The following is an 18,010-nucleotide window of genomic DNA, read 5'->3' on the forward strand; positions in this document are numbered from 1 at the left end:
AGTCTTTAATAAAATATGAGCTTATAAAGCTAAACAAAGCTTGCCCTTTGCGGATTAAAAAAAAGATTAAAAAATCCTGCTTTGATTGCTGTGTTATCAGAGCTATTAAATTCCTCATATCGGCGGCTCCTGCCCCCGGCATTAAAGTCTCCATTCAATCGTGCTCACAAATATTTCATTCACGCCGTCTTATCCAATTTGCCTCGCGATCTGGATCCGATTCAGACGCTCTCACCAGGAGGCTCGATGGCACGGGATAAACAACTGCATGCTGCTTTGCAGAAAAGACGTGTTTGGTGACAAGGAACAACTGATGGAAGATAGATCATTTATTCAACAAAAGCGCTATAAAAGAATGAGGGTGACACGAATGGAGTCAACTTCTGCTGCTTTAGAACAGGCCTGGGCAATTATTTTTACTCGGGGTGGCCAAATTTAGAGAAAAAAATGTGTCTGGGGGCCGGTATATCTATTTTTAGGAACTAATACAAAACCTCACAATAATGTCTGAATGCTAAAAACGTTATGACAGACCGCCTTAAAAAACAGAATGGAATTTTAAATTTTTTTACTGAATGAGACACCCAAAATGTACATGAAAATAAAGAATGTGGGATTTACAATATTAACTATGAAGGATAAAACACTGAATATTGACAACATATGAAGGTCACACCCCCTCTCCCTTGACATATTTTACAAAAATGCAACAAAAACAGCGAAATATGAATGCAAAGGGTAAAAAGAACCCACCTACAATCTGATACATCTGATATATCACTAAGCTTTAAAACTTTGTCGTAAAAATCTTCTTCCGCGTCTGTCCCTGACACCCGCATTTCAGGCTGGCCTCTTTGGAAACACTCTGTGGAAACGCTCCCCACCCACACTGCTTGGTGCCTCGCCTGAGCTGCTGTGACGTAGATTACCATAGTAACTAATTATATTACCATAGTAACTAATTAGATTACCATAGTAACTACCACATCATGCAAAAGCGCAGATTCCAACCATTGAAATACTTTGTATAGTTCAAGATTTACAGTCATTAGAAAACATCACTGCACATCATCATGGCGGCTACAGTTTCCATCTTAAAAATCTAAAAAAAATATTTGGGAATGTCTGGCGGGCCAGATGGAAAAGCTTAAAGCAGTGGTTTTCAACCTTTTTTGAGCCAAGGCACATTTTCTGCGTTGAAAATATCCAGAGGCACACCACCAGCAGAAATCACTAAAAAACGAAACTCAGGTGACAGTAAAAAGATGTTGGATATGACTTTAAACCATAACCAACCATGCATCAACATAGCTCTTGTCTCAAAGTAGGTGCACTGTCATCACCTGTCACATCACACCCTGACTTATTTTGTATTTTTTGCTGTTTTCCTGTGTGTAGTGTTTTAGTTCTTGTCTTGCGCTCCTATTTTTTTTGTATTTTCCTGTAGGAGTTTCATGTCTTCCTTTGAGCGATATTTCCCACATCTACTTTGTTTTAGCATATCAAGAATATTTCAGTTGTTTTTATCCTTCTTTGTGGGGACATTGTTGATTGTCATGTCATGTTCGGATGCACATTGTGGACGCCGTCTTTGTTCCACAGTAAGTATTTGCTGTCGAGCAGCATTCTGTTTTTGTTTACTTTGTAGCCAGTTCAGTTTTAGTTTCGTTCTGCATAGCCTTCCCTAAGCTTCAATGCCTTTTTTTAGGGGCACTCACCTTTTGTTTATTTTTGGTTTAAGCATTAGACACCTTTTTACCTGCACACTGCCTCCCGCTGTTTCCGACATCTACAAAGCAATTAGCTACCGGCTGCCACCTACTGATATGGAAGAGTATTACACGGTTACTCTGCTGAGCTTTAGACAGCACCGACACTCAACAACAACACATCATTTGCAGACTATAATAACTGGTTTGCAAAAAATATTTTTAACCCAAATAGGTGAATTTAGATAATCTCCCACGGCACACCAGACTGTATCTCACGGCACACTAGTGTGCCGCGGCATAGTGGTTGAAAAACACTGTCTTAAAGGGCCGCATGCGGCCCCCGGGCCTTAATTTGCCCAGGTCTGCCTTCGATGGTCTTTCTTTAAATGTGGGTGGGGCACAGTGCAATGCCATGTCCCCGGGTAACGTGCTTTATCAGTATCATGCGGTATCATGCTTCAAACTTCGAAAAGCTGCGCATGACAAAACGTCGTCATCGTAGCTAAAACAAATCAGCACAAATTATTTTGTTCATTTGTGTTTTGAAGGTTGAAGCAGTGCTTCCCAATTATTTTCTGTTACGCCCCTCTTAGGAAGAAGAAAACATTTCCCCCCCACCACACATATAAAGGATATCTTTTGTCTGTATTTTTGTTATAAGTACACCTCTGCATAATATTGTATCCTTATGAACACTGTGTTTTAGTCTGTAAGAGAAAATATTTAAAGTGCATCAATTTGCCTGAAATTAACAACAAAAAAGGGTACATCCTTATTTAAACTGTAAACATATTTTGACCAACTTAAATTGTTTGATACTGAAATATGAAATAATAAAATTCCATAAATAGCAACATTAACTCAGGAGCACAATATATACAACACTTTAACCTACAGAACAAAAATGAATAAAACAATTTGAGCTGTTTTTTATAATCAAAATGAAAAAGTCAGGATTGATGGCTACAGTGAGCATGTTTTGTAGCACACAGCTTTTTCGAAGCGGGGTTCCAAGCATAATACTGTGTGTTCCCACGGTCACACTGTTTGAGATGAACTGGGTTAAAGTGTTTTAAATATCGTGCTAATGTTATATATTGAAATAATGTTGTTAATCAATTAGAATTTATTATTATTTATTGTTTATTTAATTTTAGAGAAAAAAAATATTCAGTCAAAGGCTGGACTCCAGGGAGGGGGTCCAGACTGAGGCCAAGGAAAAAAAAACCTCATAGCCATAGCACACATAAACATGTTACAAAGAATCAACAAATCTTGCAACAGAGGGGAGGGAGTGGGAGCTACGGAGGCGGGCTGCTGCTGTATAAGCGCTACTCAGCCGTCCATTGCCCCTAAGGTGACTCCAACGATGGTGAAGGTGTGGAGTGGGGTGGAAGTGTGTGTGCATATGCCCATTGTCCAGGGTGTAGTGTTTTTGTGTCTATAGGCCTGGAGCCGCTCTGCAGGCAGTGCAAGCAAAGTTCAACTCCTAGGTGTTGTTGAGGAGGGAAGGAGGTCAGAGCCACCAATCTAAGTCTATGTGCATGAACTGATGAAGTCTACTCGGATGAGAGGCCAAACGTCTTCTAAGACAAACCAGACACTCCAGTTGCGATCGATTGAACGCCATGAGATGACAACGAACTGGATGAATGAGAACATTCATAGACGTGTTTCTGTTACAGACTAAAAAAACAATGTTATTCAAGTTTGTTTGTTGTAAATTGATCTATATTTTTTTCTTTTTTGTTTGCTTTAATTTTGATAAAGATCAGAATCAGAATCAGAATAGCTTTATTGCCATTGTTTGAGAACGGGTTCACAAACTAGGAATTTTTCTTGGTGCAATCGTGCAACATAAAACACATACAACACAGATTTGGTACTAACAAGAGCTGTAACTGAGCTATCAGATATTGTTATAGACTTAGAAGGAATTCAAAGGAGCTACTGTTAGGAGTTATTGTTCATGTGCCTGATGGCCGAGGGGAAAAAACTGTTCAGGTACGGAATATGTACTTCACTGTGCAACCTACTAATAAAAGTCTCAATCAATCAATCAAAGGTGGCGGGAGGTGTGGGTCTGGATGGACCGTAGTCTCCTGCCTGAGGGGAAGGGGAGAATAGTGTGTGTCCAGGGTGAGAAGAGTCAGCTGTGATCCGACCCACACGCCTCCTGGTCCTGAAGGAGAACAAGTCCTGGAGGGATGGGAGCTTGTAGCCAATCACCTTCTCAGCAGCACGTACGATGCACTGCAGTCGATGCTCATCCTGGTCTGTGGCACCGGGGAACCACACGGTGATGGAGGAGGTGAGGATGGACTCGATGATGGCTGAGTAAAACTGCACCAGCATCTCGGTCGGCACCTTAAGTTTCCTCAGCAGCTGCAGGAAGTACATCCTCTGCTGGGCCTTCTTGATGAGGGAGCTGATGGTCGGCTCCCACTTGAGGTCTTGGGTGATGGTGGTGCCCAAAATATGGAAGGAGTCCACAATGGAGACGGGGTGGGAGAGTCAAACAGGGTGAGGGGGGATGGTGGGGCTGTGACTTTCCTGAAGTCCATGATCATCTCCACTGTTTTCTGGGCGTTCAGCTCCAGGTTGTTGAGGCTGCACAACGACGTCAGCCGGTCCACCTCTCTCCTGTAGGTGGTCTCATCGCCATTCGAGATGAGCCCGATGAGGGTAGTGTCATTCGCAAACTTGAGCAGTTTTACGGACTAGTGACTCGAGGTGCAGCAGTTTGTAAACAGGGAGAGTACACAGCCCTGAGGAGTACCAGTGTTCGTGGTTCGACTGTCCGAGACAATCTTCCCCAGCCGCAGGTGCTGTCTTCGGTCTGTCAGGAAGTCATTGATCCAACTACAGAGGGACTCGGGCACGCTGAGCTGGTAGAGCTTGTCTCGTAGCAGTCCAGGGAGGATAGTGTTGAAGGCAGAGCTGATGTCCACAAATAGGATCCTAGCGTAGGTTCCTATATATATATATATATATATATATATATTAATTGAGCCCACAAATGTGATGCTCCAGAAACTCAATCTGCTCAAAGGAAGGTCAGTTTTGTAGCTTCTGTAACGAGCTAAACTGTTTTCAGATGTGTGAACATGATTGCACAAGGGTTTTCTAATCATCAATTAGCCTTCTGAGCCAATGAGCAAACACATTGTACCATTAGAACACTGGAGTGATAGTTGCTGGAAATGGGCCTCTATACACCTATGTAGATATTGCACCAAAAACCAGACATTTGCAGCTAGAATAGTCATTTACCACATTAGCAATGTATAGAGTGTATTTCTTTAAAGTTAAGACTAGTTTAAAGTTATCTTCATTGAAAAGTACAGTGCTTTTCCTTCAAAAATAAGGACATTTTAATGTGACCCCAAACTTTTGAACGGTAGTGTATATATATATAGCTAGAATTCACTGAAAGTCAAGTATATATATATATATATATATATATATATATATATATATATATATATATATATATATATATATATATATATATATATGAAATACTTGAGTTGGTGAATTCTAGCTGTAAATATACTCTCATCTTAACCACGCCCCTAAGCACGCCCCCTGCCCCAACCACGCCCCCCCACCCCCGACAAAGGCCACCCCCCCCAACTCCCGATATTGGAGGTCTCAAGGTTGGCAAGTATGCCATATGTGCACTTGGCACCAGGACACCCTAAGCCGCAGTTCCATTATCGACTTTGTAGTTGTGCCATCGGATTTGCGGTCTCATGTTTTGGACACTCGGGTGAAGAGTGGGGCGGAGCTTTCTACCGATTACCACCTGGTGGTGAGTTGGCTGCGATGGTGGGGGAGGATGCCGGAAAGACCTGGCAGACCCAAACGCATTGTGAGGGTTTGCTGGGAACGTCTGACAGAGTCTCCTGTCAGAGATAGTTTCAATTCCCGCCTCCGGAAAAACTTTGAACATGTCACGAGGGAGGTGCTGGACATTGAGTCCAAGTGGACGATATTCCGTACCTCTATTGTCGAGGCGGCTGATTGGAGCTGTGGCAGCAAGGTGGTTGAAGCCTGTCGTGGCGGCAATCCTAGAACCCGCTGGTCCACCAGCAGTGAGGGATGCCGTCAAGCTGAAGAAAGAGTCCTATCGGGCTCTTTTGGCTCATCGGACTCCGGAGGCAGCAGACAGGTACCGATAGGACAAGCGGTGTGCGGCTTCAGCGGTCACGGAGGCAAAAACTGGAACATGGGAGGAGTTCGGGGAAGCCATGGAAAACGACTTCCAGATGGCTTCGAAGCGATTCTGGACCACCATCCGCCGCCTCAGGAAGGGGAAGCAGTGCAATGTCAACACCGTGTATGGTGCGGATGGTGTTCTGCTGATCTTGACTGCGGATGTTGTGGATCGGTGGAGGGAATACTTCGAAGACCTCCTCAATCCTACCAACACGTCTTCTTATGAGTTAAGTTAAAGTACCAATGATTGTCACACACACACTAGGTGTGGTGAAATTCGTCCTCTGCATTTGACCCATTCTCTTGTTCACCCCTTGGGAGATGAGGGATAGCAGTGGGCAGCAGCAATGCCACGCCCTATGAGCAGTGCCTGGGGAATCTGTGGTGGGCTCTCAGGCATCTGGTCAGGATGCCACCCGAACGCCTCCCGAGGGAGGTGTTTCGGGCACGTCCGACCGGTAGGAGGCCACGGGGAAGACCCAGGACACGTTGGGAGGAGTATCACTCCCGGCTGGCCTGGGAACGCCTCGGGATCCCCCGGGAGGAGCTGGCCAAGTGGCTGGGGAGAGGGAAGTCTGGGCTTCCCTGCTTAGGCTGCTGCCCCCGCGACCCGACCTCGGATAAGCGGAAGAAGATGGATGGATGGATGGATATACAGTATATATATATATACACTGCCGTCAAAAAGTTTGGGGTCACCCAAACAATTTTGTGGAATAGCCTTCATTTCTAAGAACAAGAATAGACTGTCGAGTTCAGATGAAAGTTCTCTTTTCTGGCCATTTTGAGCGTTTAATTGACCCCACAAATGTGATGCTCCAGAAACTCAATCTGCTCAAAGGAAGGTCAGTTTTGTAGCTTCTGTAACGAGCCAAACTGTTTTCAGATGTATGAACATGATTGCACAACGGTTTTCTAATCATCAATTAACCTTCTGAGCCAATGAGAAAACACATTGTACCATTAGAACACTGGAGTGATAGTTGCTGGAAATGGGCCTCTATACACCTATGTAGATATTGCACCAAAAACCAGACATTTGCAGCTAGAATAGTCATTTACCACATTAGCAATGTATAGAGTGTATTTCTTTAAAGTTAAGACTAGTTTAAAGTTATCTTCATTGAAAAGTACAGTGCTTTTCCTTAAAAAATAAGGACATTTCAATGTGACCCCAAACTTTTGAACGGTAGTGTATATATATATATATATATATATATATATATGTATATATATGTGTATATACTGTATATATTTTTTTTGCTTTAATTTTGATACAGTGTTATGCAGAGGCGTACTTATAACAATTCTATAGACAAAATATACTATTCAGAGTAGGGGGCCGGGGTGCAACAGAAAATATTTGAGAGGCACTGATATGATGAAAATCTTTGGGCACCATTTGATTTTATTCTTGGGGTTAACAATTCGATATAGAATCCATTTTCAATTCAAAACGATTCTCGATTTAAAATCAATAATTTTTTTATAACATTGGGTGCTAGTTCTACGATGAATTACATTCCTCCGTAAGGTAGATAAACCACAGTGATTAATTTATTTATTATTTAAAAGAAAACTGGTTTTGTTTGATAAAATTCTACGCAAACATTTAATAGAGTGGCTGGACAAGACAGAGGATTTTATAAATTTAAATGTAATTTTTAAATCAATTAAGAATCGTTACAAATAAAACATGTGATTCACTGGAAAACCCCTATTGAGTATGTTGTGTTATATAATAGAGTATAAAGAGAGAGCAAAAGCCTTTCTCCTGAGTGTGTTTGCTGTGCATGGCAGGCTGGGAAGGCTGGGGATGCACAGACAACTCTGAGGCCTACTCCTACAGCTTCCAGCTGCTCTCCACCCTCCTGCTGTGTCTCAGCAACCTCATGTTCGTGCCGCCTGTGGTCATCGCCGTGCGCAGCCACTACCTGCTGGAGGCCTCCGTCTACATCTTCACCATGTTCTTCTCCACCGTAAGTGAGCACTTGGAAGTTCACAGGGACCTTCGCTTGTTTGTTTTGATACGCCAATCAATAGTTCCCTAAATATCGAAGACCTTCACACTTTGAATTGGAAACAATATATTCCTAAAAAGCAACAGGGTTTTTGCATATGTAGAGGAACCTCCAAAATGTTCTCAATGTGCCTTAAAAGTCAGACTTTTTTGTAGTGATACCACAGAAGAAGAAAAGTGTGATGATAACCATAAAAATATCATTACTACCACAGCTGTATCCCAGTGTTTCCACGGCTTAAGATTGTACTCATAATTATTTCCCCCCCACACATTCGCTCCTTAACTGTTCAATAACAGTTTAGAGAGTTTCACAAACAAAAATAGAATACTCGAAGAGAACCAATATGGATACAGAGCTAATGGTTCAACATCGATGGCTTTAACTGAAATTACAGAAGAAATTACCAATGCAATAGATAGTAAAAAATGTGCGGCAGCAGTGTTTATGGATCTAACTAAAGCATTTTGACACAATTAATCACAATATTTTAATCAAAAAACTAGAACGATATGGCATCAGAGGGCTAGTCTTAAACTGGATAAGAAGTTATTTAACAAACAGGAAGCAATACGTGAAGCTAGGCGAACACACGTCTACAACGCTAAATATATCCTGTGGTGTACCTCAGGGATCAATACTAGGACCTAAATTATTCAATCTCTATTTAAATGACATTTGTAAAGTTACAAAATATTTAAAGTTAGTATTATTTGCGGATGATACAACTGTGTTTTGTTCAGGAGAGAACACACAGAAGATAATACAAATAATAACAGAAGAAATTAATAAATTAAAAAGATGGTTTGACAAAAACAGACTATCTTTGAATCTCAGTAAAACTAAAATAATGCTATTTGGTAACAGTAGAAGAGAAAGTCAAACACAAATACAAATAGACGGAATAGAAATTGAAAGAGTAAATGAAACCAAATTTCTAGGTATAATGATTTATAATATATTGGAAAACTCATGTAAATAATATACAACATAAAGTAGCAAGAAACACGTCAATAATGAATAAAGCAAAACATGTTCTAGACCAAAAATCACTTCATATTCTCTACTGCTCGCTATGTTACCATATCTGAGTTATTGTGTAGAAATATGGGGAAATAACTACAAAAGTACACGTCATTCATTAATGGTGTTACAAAAAAGATCAGTTAGAATAATACATAATGTTGGATATAGAGAACATACAAACCCTTTATTTATTGAATCAAAGATACTGAAATTACACAACATAGTGAATTTGCAAACAGCTAAAATTATACACAAAGCAAACTAAAACCTGCTACCCAAAAATATACAACAATTCTTCTCAAAAAAAGAGGAGAAATATAATCTTAGAGAAAAATGTAATTTAAAACATTTGTACGCACGTACAACACTTAAGACCTTCAGTATATCTGCATGTGGAATTAAATGATGGAATAGATTAAGCAAAGCAATAAAACAATGTACTAATATGATCCACTTCAAGAAACTCTTCAAACTTAAAGTGTTTACAAAGTACAAAGAAGAAGAACCATGATAAATATTCTGAATTTATTCATCCATCCATTCATTCATTTTCAAAATAATCTTACTCATCTCACCATATGAAAAGTAACTTACTTCACCGAGTATTATTTATTTATTTATTTATTTTTATAGTGATTACTTATGGAGAAGAAGAAGAATAAATTGAGAACAGGAAGTGAACAAAAGTTTTAGCAACTGTTATGTAAAAGAAAAGGGGTAGGATTAAATAAACTGTACTTCTTCCTACTACTTTTCGAACAAACTGGAAATTGTGATGTATGCTTCTTTCAAACAGGAAGTGAATTTAATGTAAAAATGTACAAGTTATGATGTGAACGAACTATAGATATAACCTGTGCTTCTTCCTATTCCAGAGGTCCCCAACCCCGGCGGGTCATACCAAAGACTATAAAAATGGGACCCATTACCTCCCTACTTGGCACTCTGCATCAAGGGTTAGAATTGGGGGTTAAATCACCAAAAATGATTCCCGGGCGCGGCTACGCTGCTGCCCACTGCTCCCCTCGCCTCCCAGGGGGTGATCAAGGGGATGGGTCAAATGCAGAGGACAAATTTCACCACACCTAGTGTGTGTGTGACAGTCATTGGTACTTTAACTTTAACTTAATATATACTGTATGTATATGTATGTATATATATATATATATGTATATATTTTATAGTATATATATATATCTATATATATATATATATATATATATATATATATATATATATATATATATATATATATATATATATATATATATATATATATATATATATATATATATATATATATATATATATATATATATATATATGTATTTATATTTCTAAATATATATGTATATATATATATTTTAATATATATGTATAAATATATATATATATATATATATATATATATATTTTAATATATATGTATAAATATATATATATATATATATATATATATATATATATATATATATATATATATATATATATATATATATATACATATATATTAAAATATATATATATATATATATATATATATATATATATATATATATATATATATATGTATTTATATTTCTAAATATATATGTATATATATATATATATATATATATATATATATATATATATATATATATATATATATATATATATATACACACAAATATATATTTTAATATATATGTATAAATATATATATATATATATATATATTTTAATATATATGTATATATATATATATATATATATATATATATATATATATATATATATATATATATATATATATATATATATATATATATATATATATATATATATATATATATACACACACAGTCGCGATCAAAAGTTTACATACACTTGTAAAGAACATAATGTCATGGCTGTTAAAATACCAATGATTGTCCCACACACACTAGGTGTGGCGAAATTATTTTATATATTTGACCCATTACCCTTGATCACCCCCTGGGAGGTGAGGGGAGCATGTCTTGAGTTTCCAATAATTTCTGCAACGCTTATTTTTTTGTGATATAGTGATTGGAGCACATACTTGTTGGTCACAAAAAACATTCATGAAGTTTGGTTCTTTTATGAATTTATTATGGGTCTACTGAAAATGTGACCAAATCTGCTGGGTCAAAAGTATACATACAGCAATGTTAATATTTGCTTACATGTCCCTTGGCAAGTTTCACTGCAATAAGGCACTTTTGATAGCCATCCACAAGCTTCTGGCAAGCTTCTGGTTGAATTTTTGACCACTCCTCTTGACAAAATTGGTGCAGTTATAAATAAATGATAAATGGGTTATACTTGTATAGCGCTTTTCTACCTTCAAGGTACTCAAAGCGCTTTGACAGTATTTCCACATTTACCCATTCACACACACATTCACACACTGATGGCGGGAGCTGCCATGCCATGCGCTAACCAGCAGCCATCAGGAGCAAGGGTGAAGTGTCTTGCCCAAGGACACAACGGACGTGACTAGGATGGTAGAAGGTGGGGATTGAACCCCAGTAACCAGCAACCCTCCGATTTCTGGCACGGCCACTCTACCAACTTCGCCACGCCGCCCCTCAGTTCAGCTAAATGTGTTGGTTTTCTGACATGGACTTGTTTTTTCAGCATTGTTCACACATTTTAGTCAGGACTTTGGGAAAGGCCATTCTAAAACCTTAATTCTAGCCTGATTTAGCCATTCCTTTACCACTTTCGATGTGTGTTTGTGGTCATTGTCCTGTTGGAACACCCAACTACGCCCAAGACCCAACCTGCGGGCTGATGATTTTAGGTTGTCCTGTAGAATTTGGAGGTAATCCTCCTTTTTCATTGTCCCATTTACTCTCTGTAAAGCACCAGTTCCATTGGCAGCAAAACAGGCCCAGAGCATATGACTACCACCACCACGCTTGACGGTAGGGATGGTGTTCCTGGGATTAAAGGCCTCACCTTTTCTTCTCCAAACATATTGCTGGGTATTGTGGCCAAACAGCTACATTTTTGTTTCATCTGATATCCCATGGACAAAGATAAGACCTTCTGGAGGAAATTTCTGTGGTCGGATGAAATAAAATTGAGCTTTTTGGCTACAATACAATAAAGTTTTTACCATATACATATATATATATATACATACATATATATATATATATATATATATATATATATATATATATATATATATATATATATATATATATATATATATATATATATATATATATATATATATATATATATATATATATATATATATATATATATATATATATATATACCGTAATTTCCGGACTATAAGCCGCTACTTTTTCCCCTCGTTCTGGTCCCTGCGGCTTATACAAGGGTGCGGCTTATTTACGGCCTGTTCTTCTCCGACACCGACACCTGTATATATATATATATATACATATATACACTACCGTTCAAAAGTTTGGGGTCACATTGAAATGTCCTTATTTTTGAAGGAAAAGCACTGTACTTTTCAATGAAGATAACTTTAAACTAGTCTTAACTTTAAAGAAATACACTCTATACATTGCTAATGTGGTAAATGACTATTCTAGCTGCAAATGTCTGGTTTTTGGTGCAATATCTACATAGGTGTATAGAGGCCCATTTCCAGCAACTATCACTCCAGTGTTCTAATGGTACAATGTGTTTGCTCATTGGCTCAGAAGGCTAATTGATGATTAGAAAACCCTTGTGCAATCATGTTCACACATCTGACAACTGTTTAGCTCGTTACAGAAGCTACAAAACTGACCTTCCTTTGAGCAGATTGAGTTTCTGGAGCATCACATTTGTGGGGTCAATTGAACGCTCAAAATGGCCAGAAAAAGAGAACTTTCATCTGAAACTTGACAGTCTATTCTTGTTCTTAGAAATGAAGGCTATTCCACAAAATTTTTTGGGTGACCCCAATCTTTTGAACGGTAGTGTATATATGTGTATATATATATATATATATATATATATATATATATATATATATATATATATATATATATATATATATATATATATATATATATATATATATATATATATATATATATATATATATATATATATATACACATATATACACGTATATATACGTATATATACTCACATATATATATATATATATATATATATATATATTATCACTTTTATGCAGAACTTTGTAGTAAAAATCTGCTTCTGCATCTGTTTCTGACACACACGTTTTGGGCTGGCTGCTCTGAAAACAAACCCCGCCCACTCTGCTTTGTTTCTTGTCTGAGTTGCTGTGACATATATTACCATAATAACTCCTGTAACACCCAAAAGCGCAGATTTCAACCATTGAAATACTTTCTATAGTTCTATAGCGGCGACTGTTTTGATGTTAAAGTCTAAAATAATTATTATGTAGGACGTCCGGCGGGACGGATTGAAAATCTTAATGGGCAGCATGTGGACCGCTGGCCGTATTTTGCCCAGGCCAGTTCCAGAGTCCCATTAGGCTACTGTTTGTTTACCTGAAACAGTGCAGATTTGGGTGTATTTTGGAAAGTTTTAGAGGCAAATATATAAACGATCATGAACAAAAATATGAAAATGGGATGGAGTGGATTTATACACTCTTAAGAGAAATATTTTTTTTATCATTTAAACCCTTTATCATCACCAAGATGTTAGCTCGCACCGTTTCATTAGCTGCAGGGTTCAAAGCGTAAGAAAAAAAGCAGAGGCTAATAGCCCAGAAAAATAGACCTGTTAGAAACGGCCCTCTGAGGTCAAACACAATGTGGCCCTCAATGAGTTTGAAACCCCTGTCAAACGGTATGTTCACTGTGCTATTGCATGGTCTTCACCACACTACCTTTTCTTGTCTCCTACCAGTTCTACCACGCGTGCGACCAGCCGGGCATCGTGGTCTTTTGCATCATGGAGTACGACGTCCTGCAGTTTTGCGACTTCCTGGGCTCGCTCATGTCCGTGTGGGTCACCGTCATCGCCATGGCCAGGCTCAAGTCCATCATCAAACAGGTAGCTTTTTACTCATTCTAGTGGGAAATCCACAGGTAGAATGTGTCAAGTCATATGACTATAAAGTGTACGTGTGTAAAATTAGCTAAAAACAAGTTGTCAAACGTATGTTCGCTTGTTAAAATGCTAACGTTAGCATGCTAACACTTAGAATGTGTCAAGTCATATGACTATGAAGTATACGCATGTAAAATTAGCTAAAAAAAACTTGTCAAATTTTTTTTCGCATGTTAAAATGCTAATGTTAGCATGCTAACAGTTAAAATGTGTCAAGTCATACGTCGATGAAGTGTACGCATGTAAAAATAGCTAAAAAAAGTTGTGAAACTTAAAAATGCTAAAAAATGTAAAATGTTAAAATGCTAACGTTAGCATGCTGACAGTTAGCTTGTGTCAAGTCATATGTCTATGATGTGTACTCGTGTAAAATTAGCTAAAACAAGTTGTCAAACTTATGTTCGCATGTTAAAATGCTAACGTCAGCATGCTAACTGTTAGAATGTGTCAAGTCATACGTCTATGAAGTGTACTGGGGTAAAATTAGCTAAAAAAAGTTGGCAAATTTAAAAATACTAACAATGTTAAAATGCTATCATTAGCATGCTAACAGTTAGAATGTGTCAAGTCATATATCTATGAAGTGTACACGTGTAAATTTAGCTAAAGAAACAGCTTATGTTAGCATGTTTATATGCAAATGTAAGCAGTTAGCATGTGCCAAGTACCAAGTTATATGACTCTGAGATGTTTGGCTGAAAAAAGGGGCTGAAAAAGTTTGCATGCTAATGTTAGTGTGCTAGATTGCTAACGTTGGCATGCTAGCAGTTAGCACGTGTCAACAGTAAGAATGTGTCAAGTATCGAGTCATGTGACTATAAAGCGTACGCATGTGAAATTAGCTAAATCAAGAAAGTTAACATGCTTAAGCAAACGTAAGTATGCTAACAGTGAGCATGTGCAAAGTACCAAGTAATATGACTCTGAGATGTTCGGCTGTAAAATTGGCTAACGGTAATATGCTACAATGCTAACATTGGCATGCTAACAGTTAGACTGTGTCAAGTACCAAGTTGTATGACTGAGGTGTTCGGCTGACAAAGGGGGCAGAAAAAGTTTGAATGCCAATGTTAGCATGCTAATGTTAGTGTACTAGAACGCTAACGCTGGCATGCTAACAGTTAGCATGTGTCAACTGTTAGAATGTGTCAAGTACCGAGTCAAATGACTATAAAGCGTACGCATGTGAAATGAGCTAAATCAAGAAAGTTAACATGCTAAAGCAAACGTTAGTATGCTAACAGTGAGCATGTGCAAAGTACCAAGTTATATGACTCTGAGATGTTCGGCGGTCGAATTGGCTAACATTTGCATGCTAACAGTTAGCCTGTGTCAATTACCAAATTATATGACTCTGAGGTGTTTGGCTACAAAATTTACTCAAAACGTTAGCATGCTAGAATGCTACATTAACATGTAAAAATGACCAAGTTACATGATTCTGAGGTGTTTGGTTGCAAAGTTAGCTTAAAAAAAGTTAGCATGCTAATGTTAATATGCTAGAATACTAATGTGTTATTTATGACTAAAATATGTCATTACAATAATATTGATAATAATAAGCCTTGTAACTGGAAGTATGCTGGCCTCTGTGAGTCTCTGCTTGTTGACGTAATGGCAAACCAACTAACAGGTGCACCTTCTCCATGGGTCACTGTGGTCCTGCTGAGCTCCAGGATATGTGTGTGTGTGTGTGTGTGTGTGTGTGTGTGTGTGTTTGCTCCAATAAATGAGACAGAGAGAGAGAGGGGGAGGACCAGCGGGAGCGGGAGGGCGAGTGCACCAACATCTGCTGTCCTCTAGAGTTTTAATTTTTGCTGAGCGCTGCAATCCGCAGTCACTAATCAAACCGTACACGTGGGGACTGGCAAGTGCAACAGTGTGTGTGTGTGTGTGTGTGTGTGTGTGTGTGTGTGTGTGTGTTGGTTTGCTTGCCAAACGAATGACCCCAGAGTGCCTGATTATTTCTTTAAAAACAGTTTATATATATACACTACCGTTCAAAAGTTTGGGGTCACCCAAACAATTTTGTGGAATAGCCTTCATTTCTAAGAACAGGAATAGACTGTTGAGTTTCAGATGAAAGTTCTCTTTTTCTGGCCATTTTGAGCGTTTAATTGACCCCACAAATGTGATGCTCCAGAAACTCAATCTGCTCAAAGGAAGGTCAGCTTTGTAGCTTCTGTAATGAGCTAAACTGTTTTCAGATGTGTGAACATGATTGCACAAGGGTTTTCTAATCATCAATTAGCCTTCTGAGCCAATGAGCAAACACATTGTACCATTAGAACACTGGAGTGATAGTTGCTGGAAATGGGCCTCTATACACCTATGTAGATATTGCACCAAAACCAGACATTTGCAGCTAGAATAGTCATTTACCTTATTAGCAATGTATAGAGTGTATTTCTTTAAAGTTAAGATGAGTTTAAAGTTATCTTCATTGAAAAGTACAGTGCTTTTCCTTCAAAAATAAGGACATTTCAATGTGACCCAAACTTTTGAACGGTAGTGTATATATATATATATATATATATATATATATATATATATATATATATATATATATATATATATATATATATATATATATATATATATATATATATATGTATATGTATATATATATATATATATATATATATATATATATATATATATATATATATATATATATATATATATATATATATATATATATATATATATATATATATATATATATATATATATATATATATATATATATATATATATATATATATATATCAGAATCGTTTTATTGCCATTGTTTGAGAACGGGTTCACAAACTAGGAATTTTTCTTGGTGCAAACGTGCGACATAAAACACATATAACACATATTTTGGTATAAAAAGAGCTGTGACTGAGCTATCAGATACACTTAGAAGGGATTCAAGGAATTCAAGGAGCTGCTGTTAGGAGTTATTGTTCATTTGCCTGATGGCCGAGGGGAAAAAACTGTTCAGGTGGCGGGAGGTGTGGGTCTGGATGGAGCGTAGTCTCCTGCCTGAGGGAGAGGGGAGAATAGTGTGTGTCCAGGGTGAGAAGAGTCAGCTGTGATCCGACCCACACGCCTCCTGGTCCTGGAGGAGAACAAGTCCTGGAGGGATGGGAGCTTGCAGCCAATCACCTTCTCAGCAGCACGTACGATGCGCCGCAGTCTATTCTTATCCTGGACTGTGGCGCCGGGGAACCACACTGTGATGGAGGAGGTCAGGATGGACTCGATGATGGCTGAGTAAACTGCACCAGCATCTCTGTCGGCACCTTAAGTTTCCTCAGCTGCCGCAGGAAGTACATCCTCTGCTGGGCCTTCTTGATGAGGGAGCTGATGGTCAGCTCCCACTTGAGGTCCTGGGTGATGGTGGTGCCCAAGAAACGGAAGGAGTCCACAATGGGGACGGGGGTGGGAGAGTCAATCAGGGTGAGGGGGGATGGTGGGGCTGTGACTTTCCTGAAGTCCATGATCATCTCCACTGTTTTCTGGGCGTTCAGCTCCAGGTTGTTGAGGCTGCACCAGGACGTCAGCCGGTCCACCTCTCTCCTGTAGGCGGACTCATCGCCATTCGAGATGAGCCCGATGAGGTGGTGTCATCCGCAAACTTGAGCAGTTTTACGGATTGGTGACTGGAGGTGCAGCAGTTTGTATACAGGGAGAAGAGCCAGGGGGAGAGTACACAGCCCTGAGGAGTACCAGTGTTTGTGGTTCGACTGTCCGAGACAATCTTCCCCAGCCGTACGTGCTGTCTTCGGTCTGTCAGGAAGTCATTAGTCCAACAGCAGAGGGAGTCGGGCACGCTGAGCTGGTAGAGCTTGTCTCGTAGCAGTCCAGGGAGGATAGTGTTGAAGGCAGAGCTGAAGTCCACAAACAGGATCCTAGCGTAGGTTCCTGGGGAGTCCAGATGCTCCAGGATGAAGTGGA

General features: G+C 38.6%; 1 protein-coding gene across 1 annotated transcript in view; it reads left to right on the forward strand.

The window, feature by feature from the left end:
- LOC133651713 (transmembrane protein 8B-like) overlaps positions 1 to 18,010 on the forward strand; it is a 182,256-nt gene that overhangs the window by 127,763 nt on the left and 36,483 nt on the right. Inside the window, exons 10-11 of the mRNA XM_062049764.1 lie at positions 7,734 to 7,912; positions 13,862 to 14,008. Coding sequence (XP_061905748.1) covers positions 7,734 to 7,912; positions 13,862 to 14,008 — 326 coding nt within the window. The remainder of the gene's footprint in view (positions 1 to 7,733; positions 7,913 to 13,861; positions 14,009 to 18,010) is intronic.

The sequence above is a fragment of the Entelurus aequoreus genome, linkage group LG06 (genome assembly GCF_033978785.1).
Source record: "Entelurus aequoreus isolate RoL-2023_Sb linkage group LG06, RoL_Eaeq_v1.1, whole genome shotgun sequence".
NCBI classification, from domain to species: Eukaryota; Metazoa; Chordata; class Actinopteri; order Syngnathiformes; family Syngnathidae; genus Entelurus; species Entelurus aequoreus.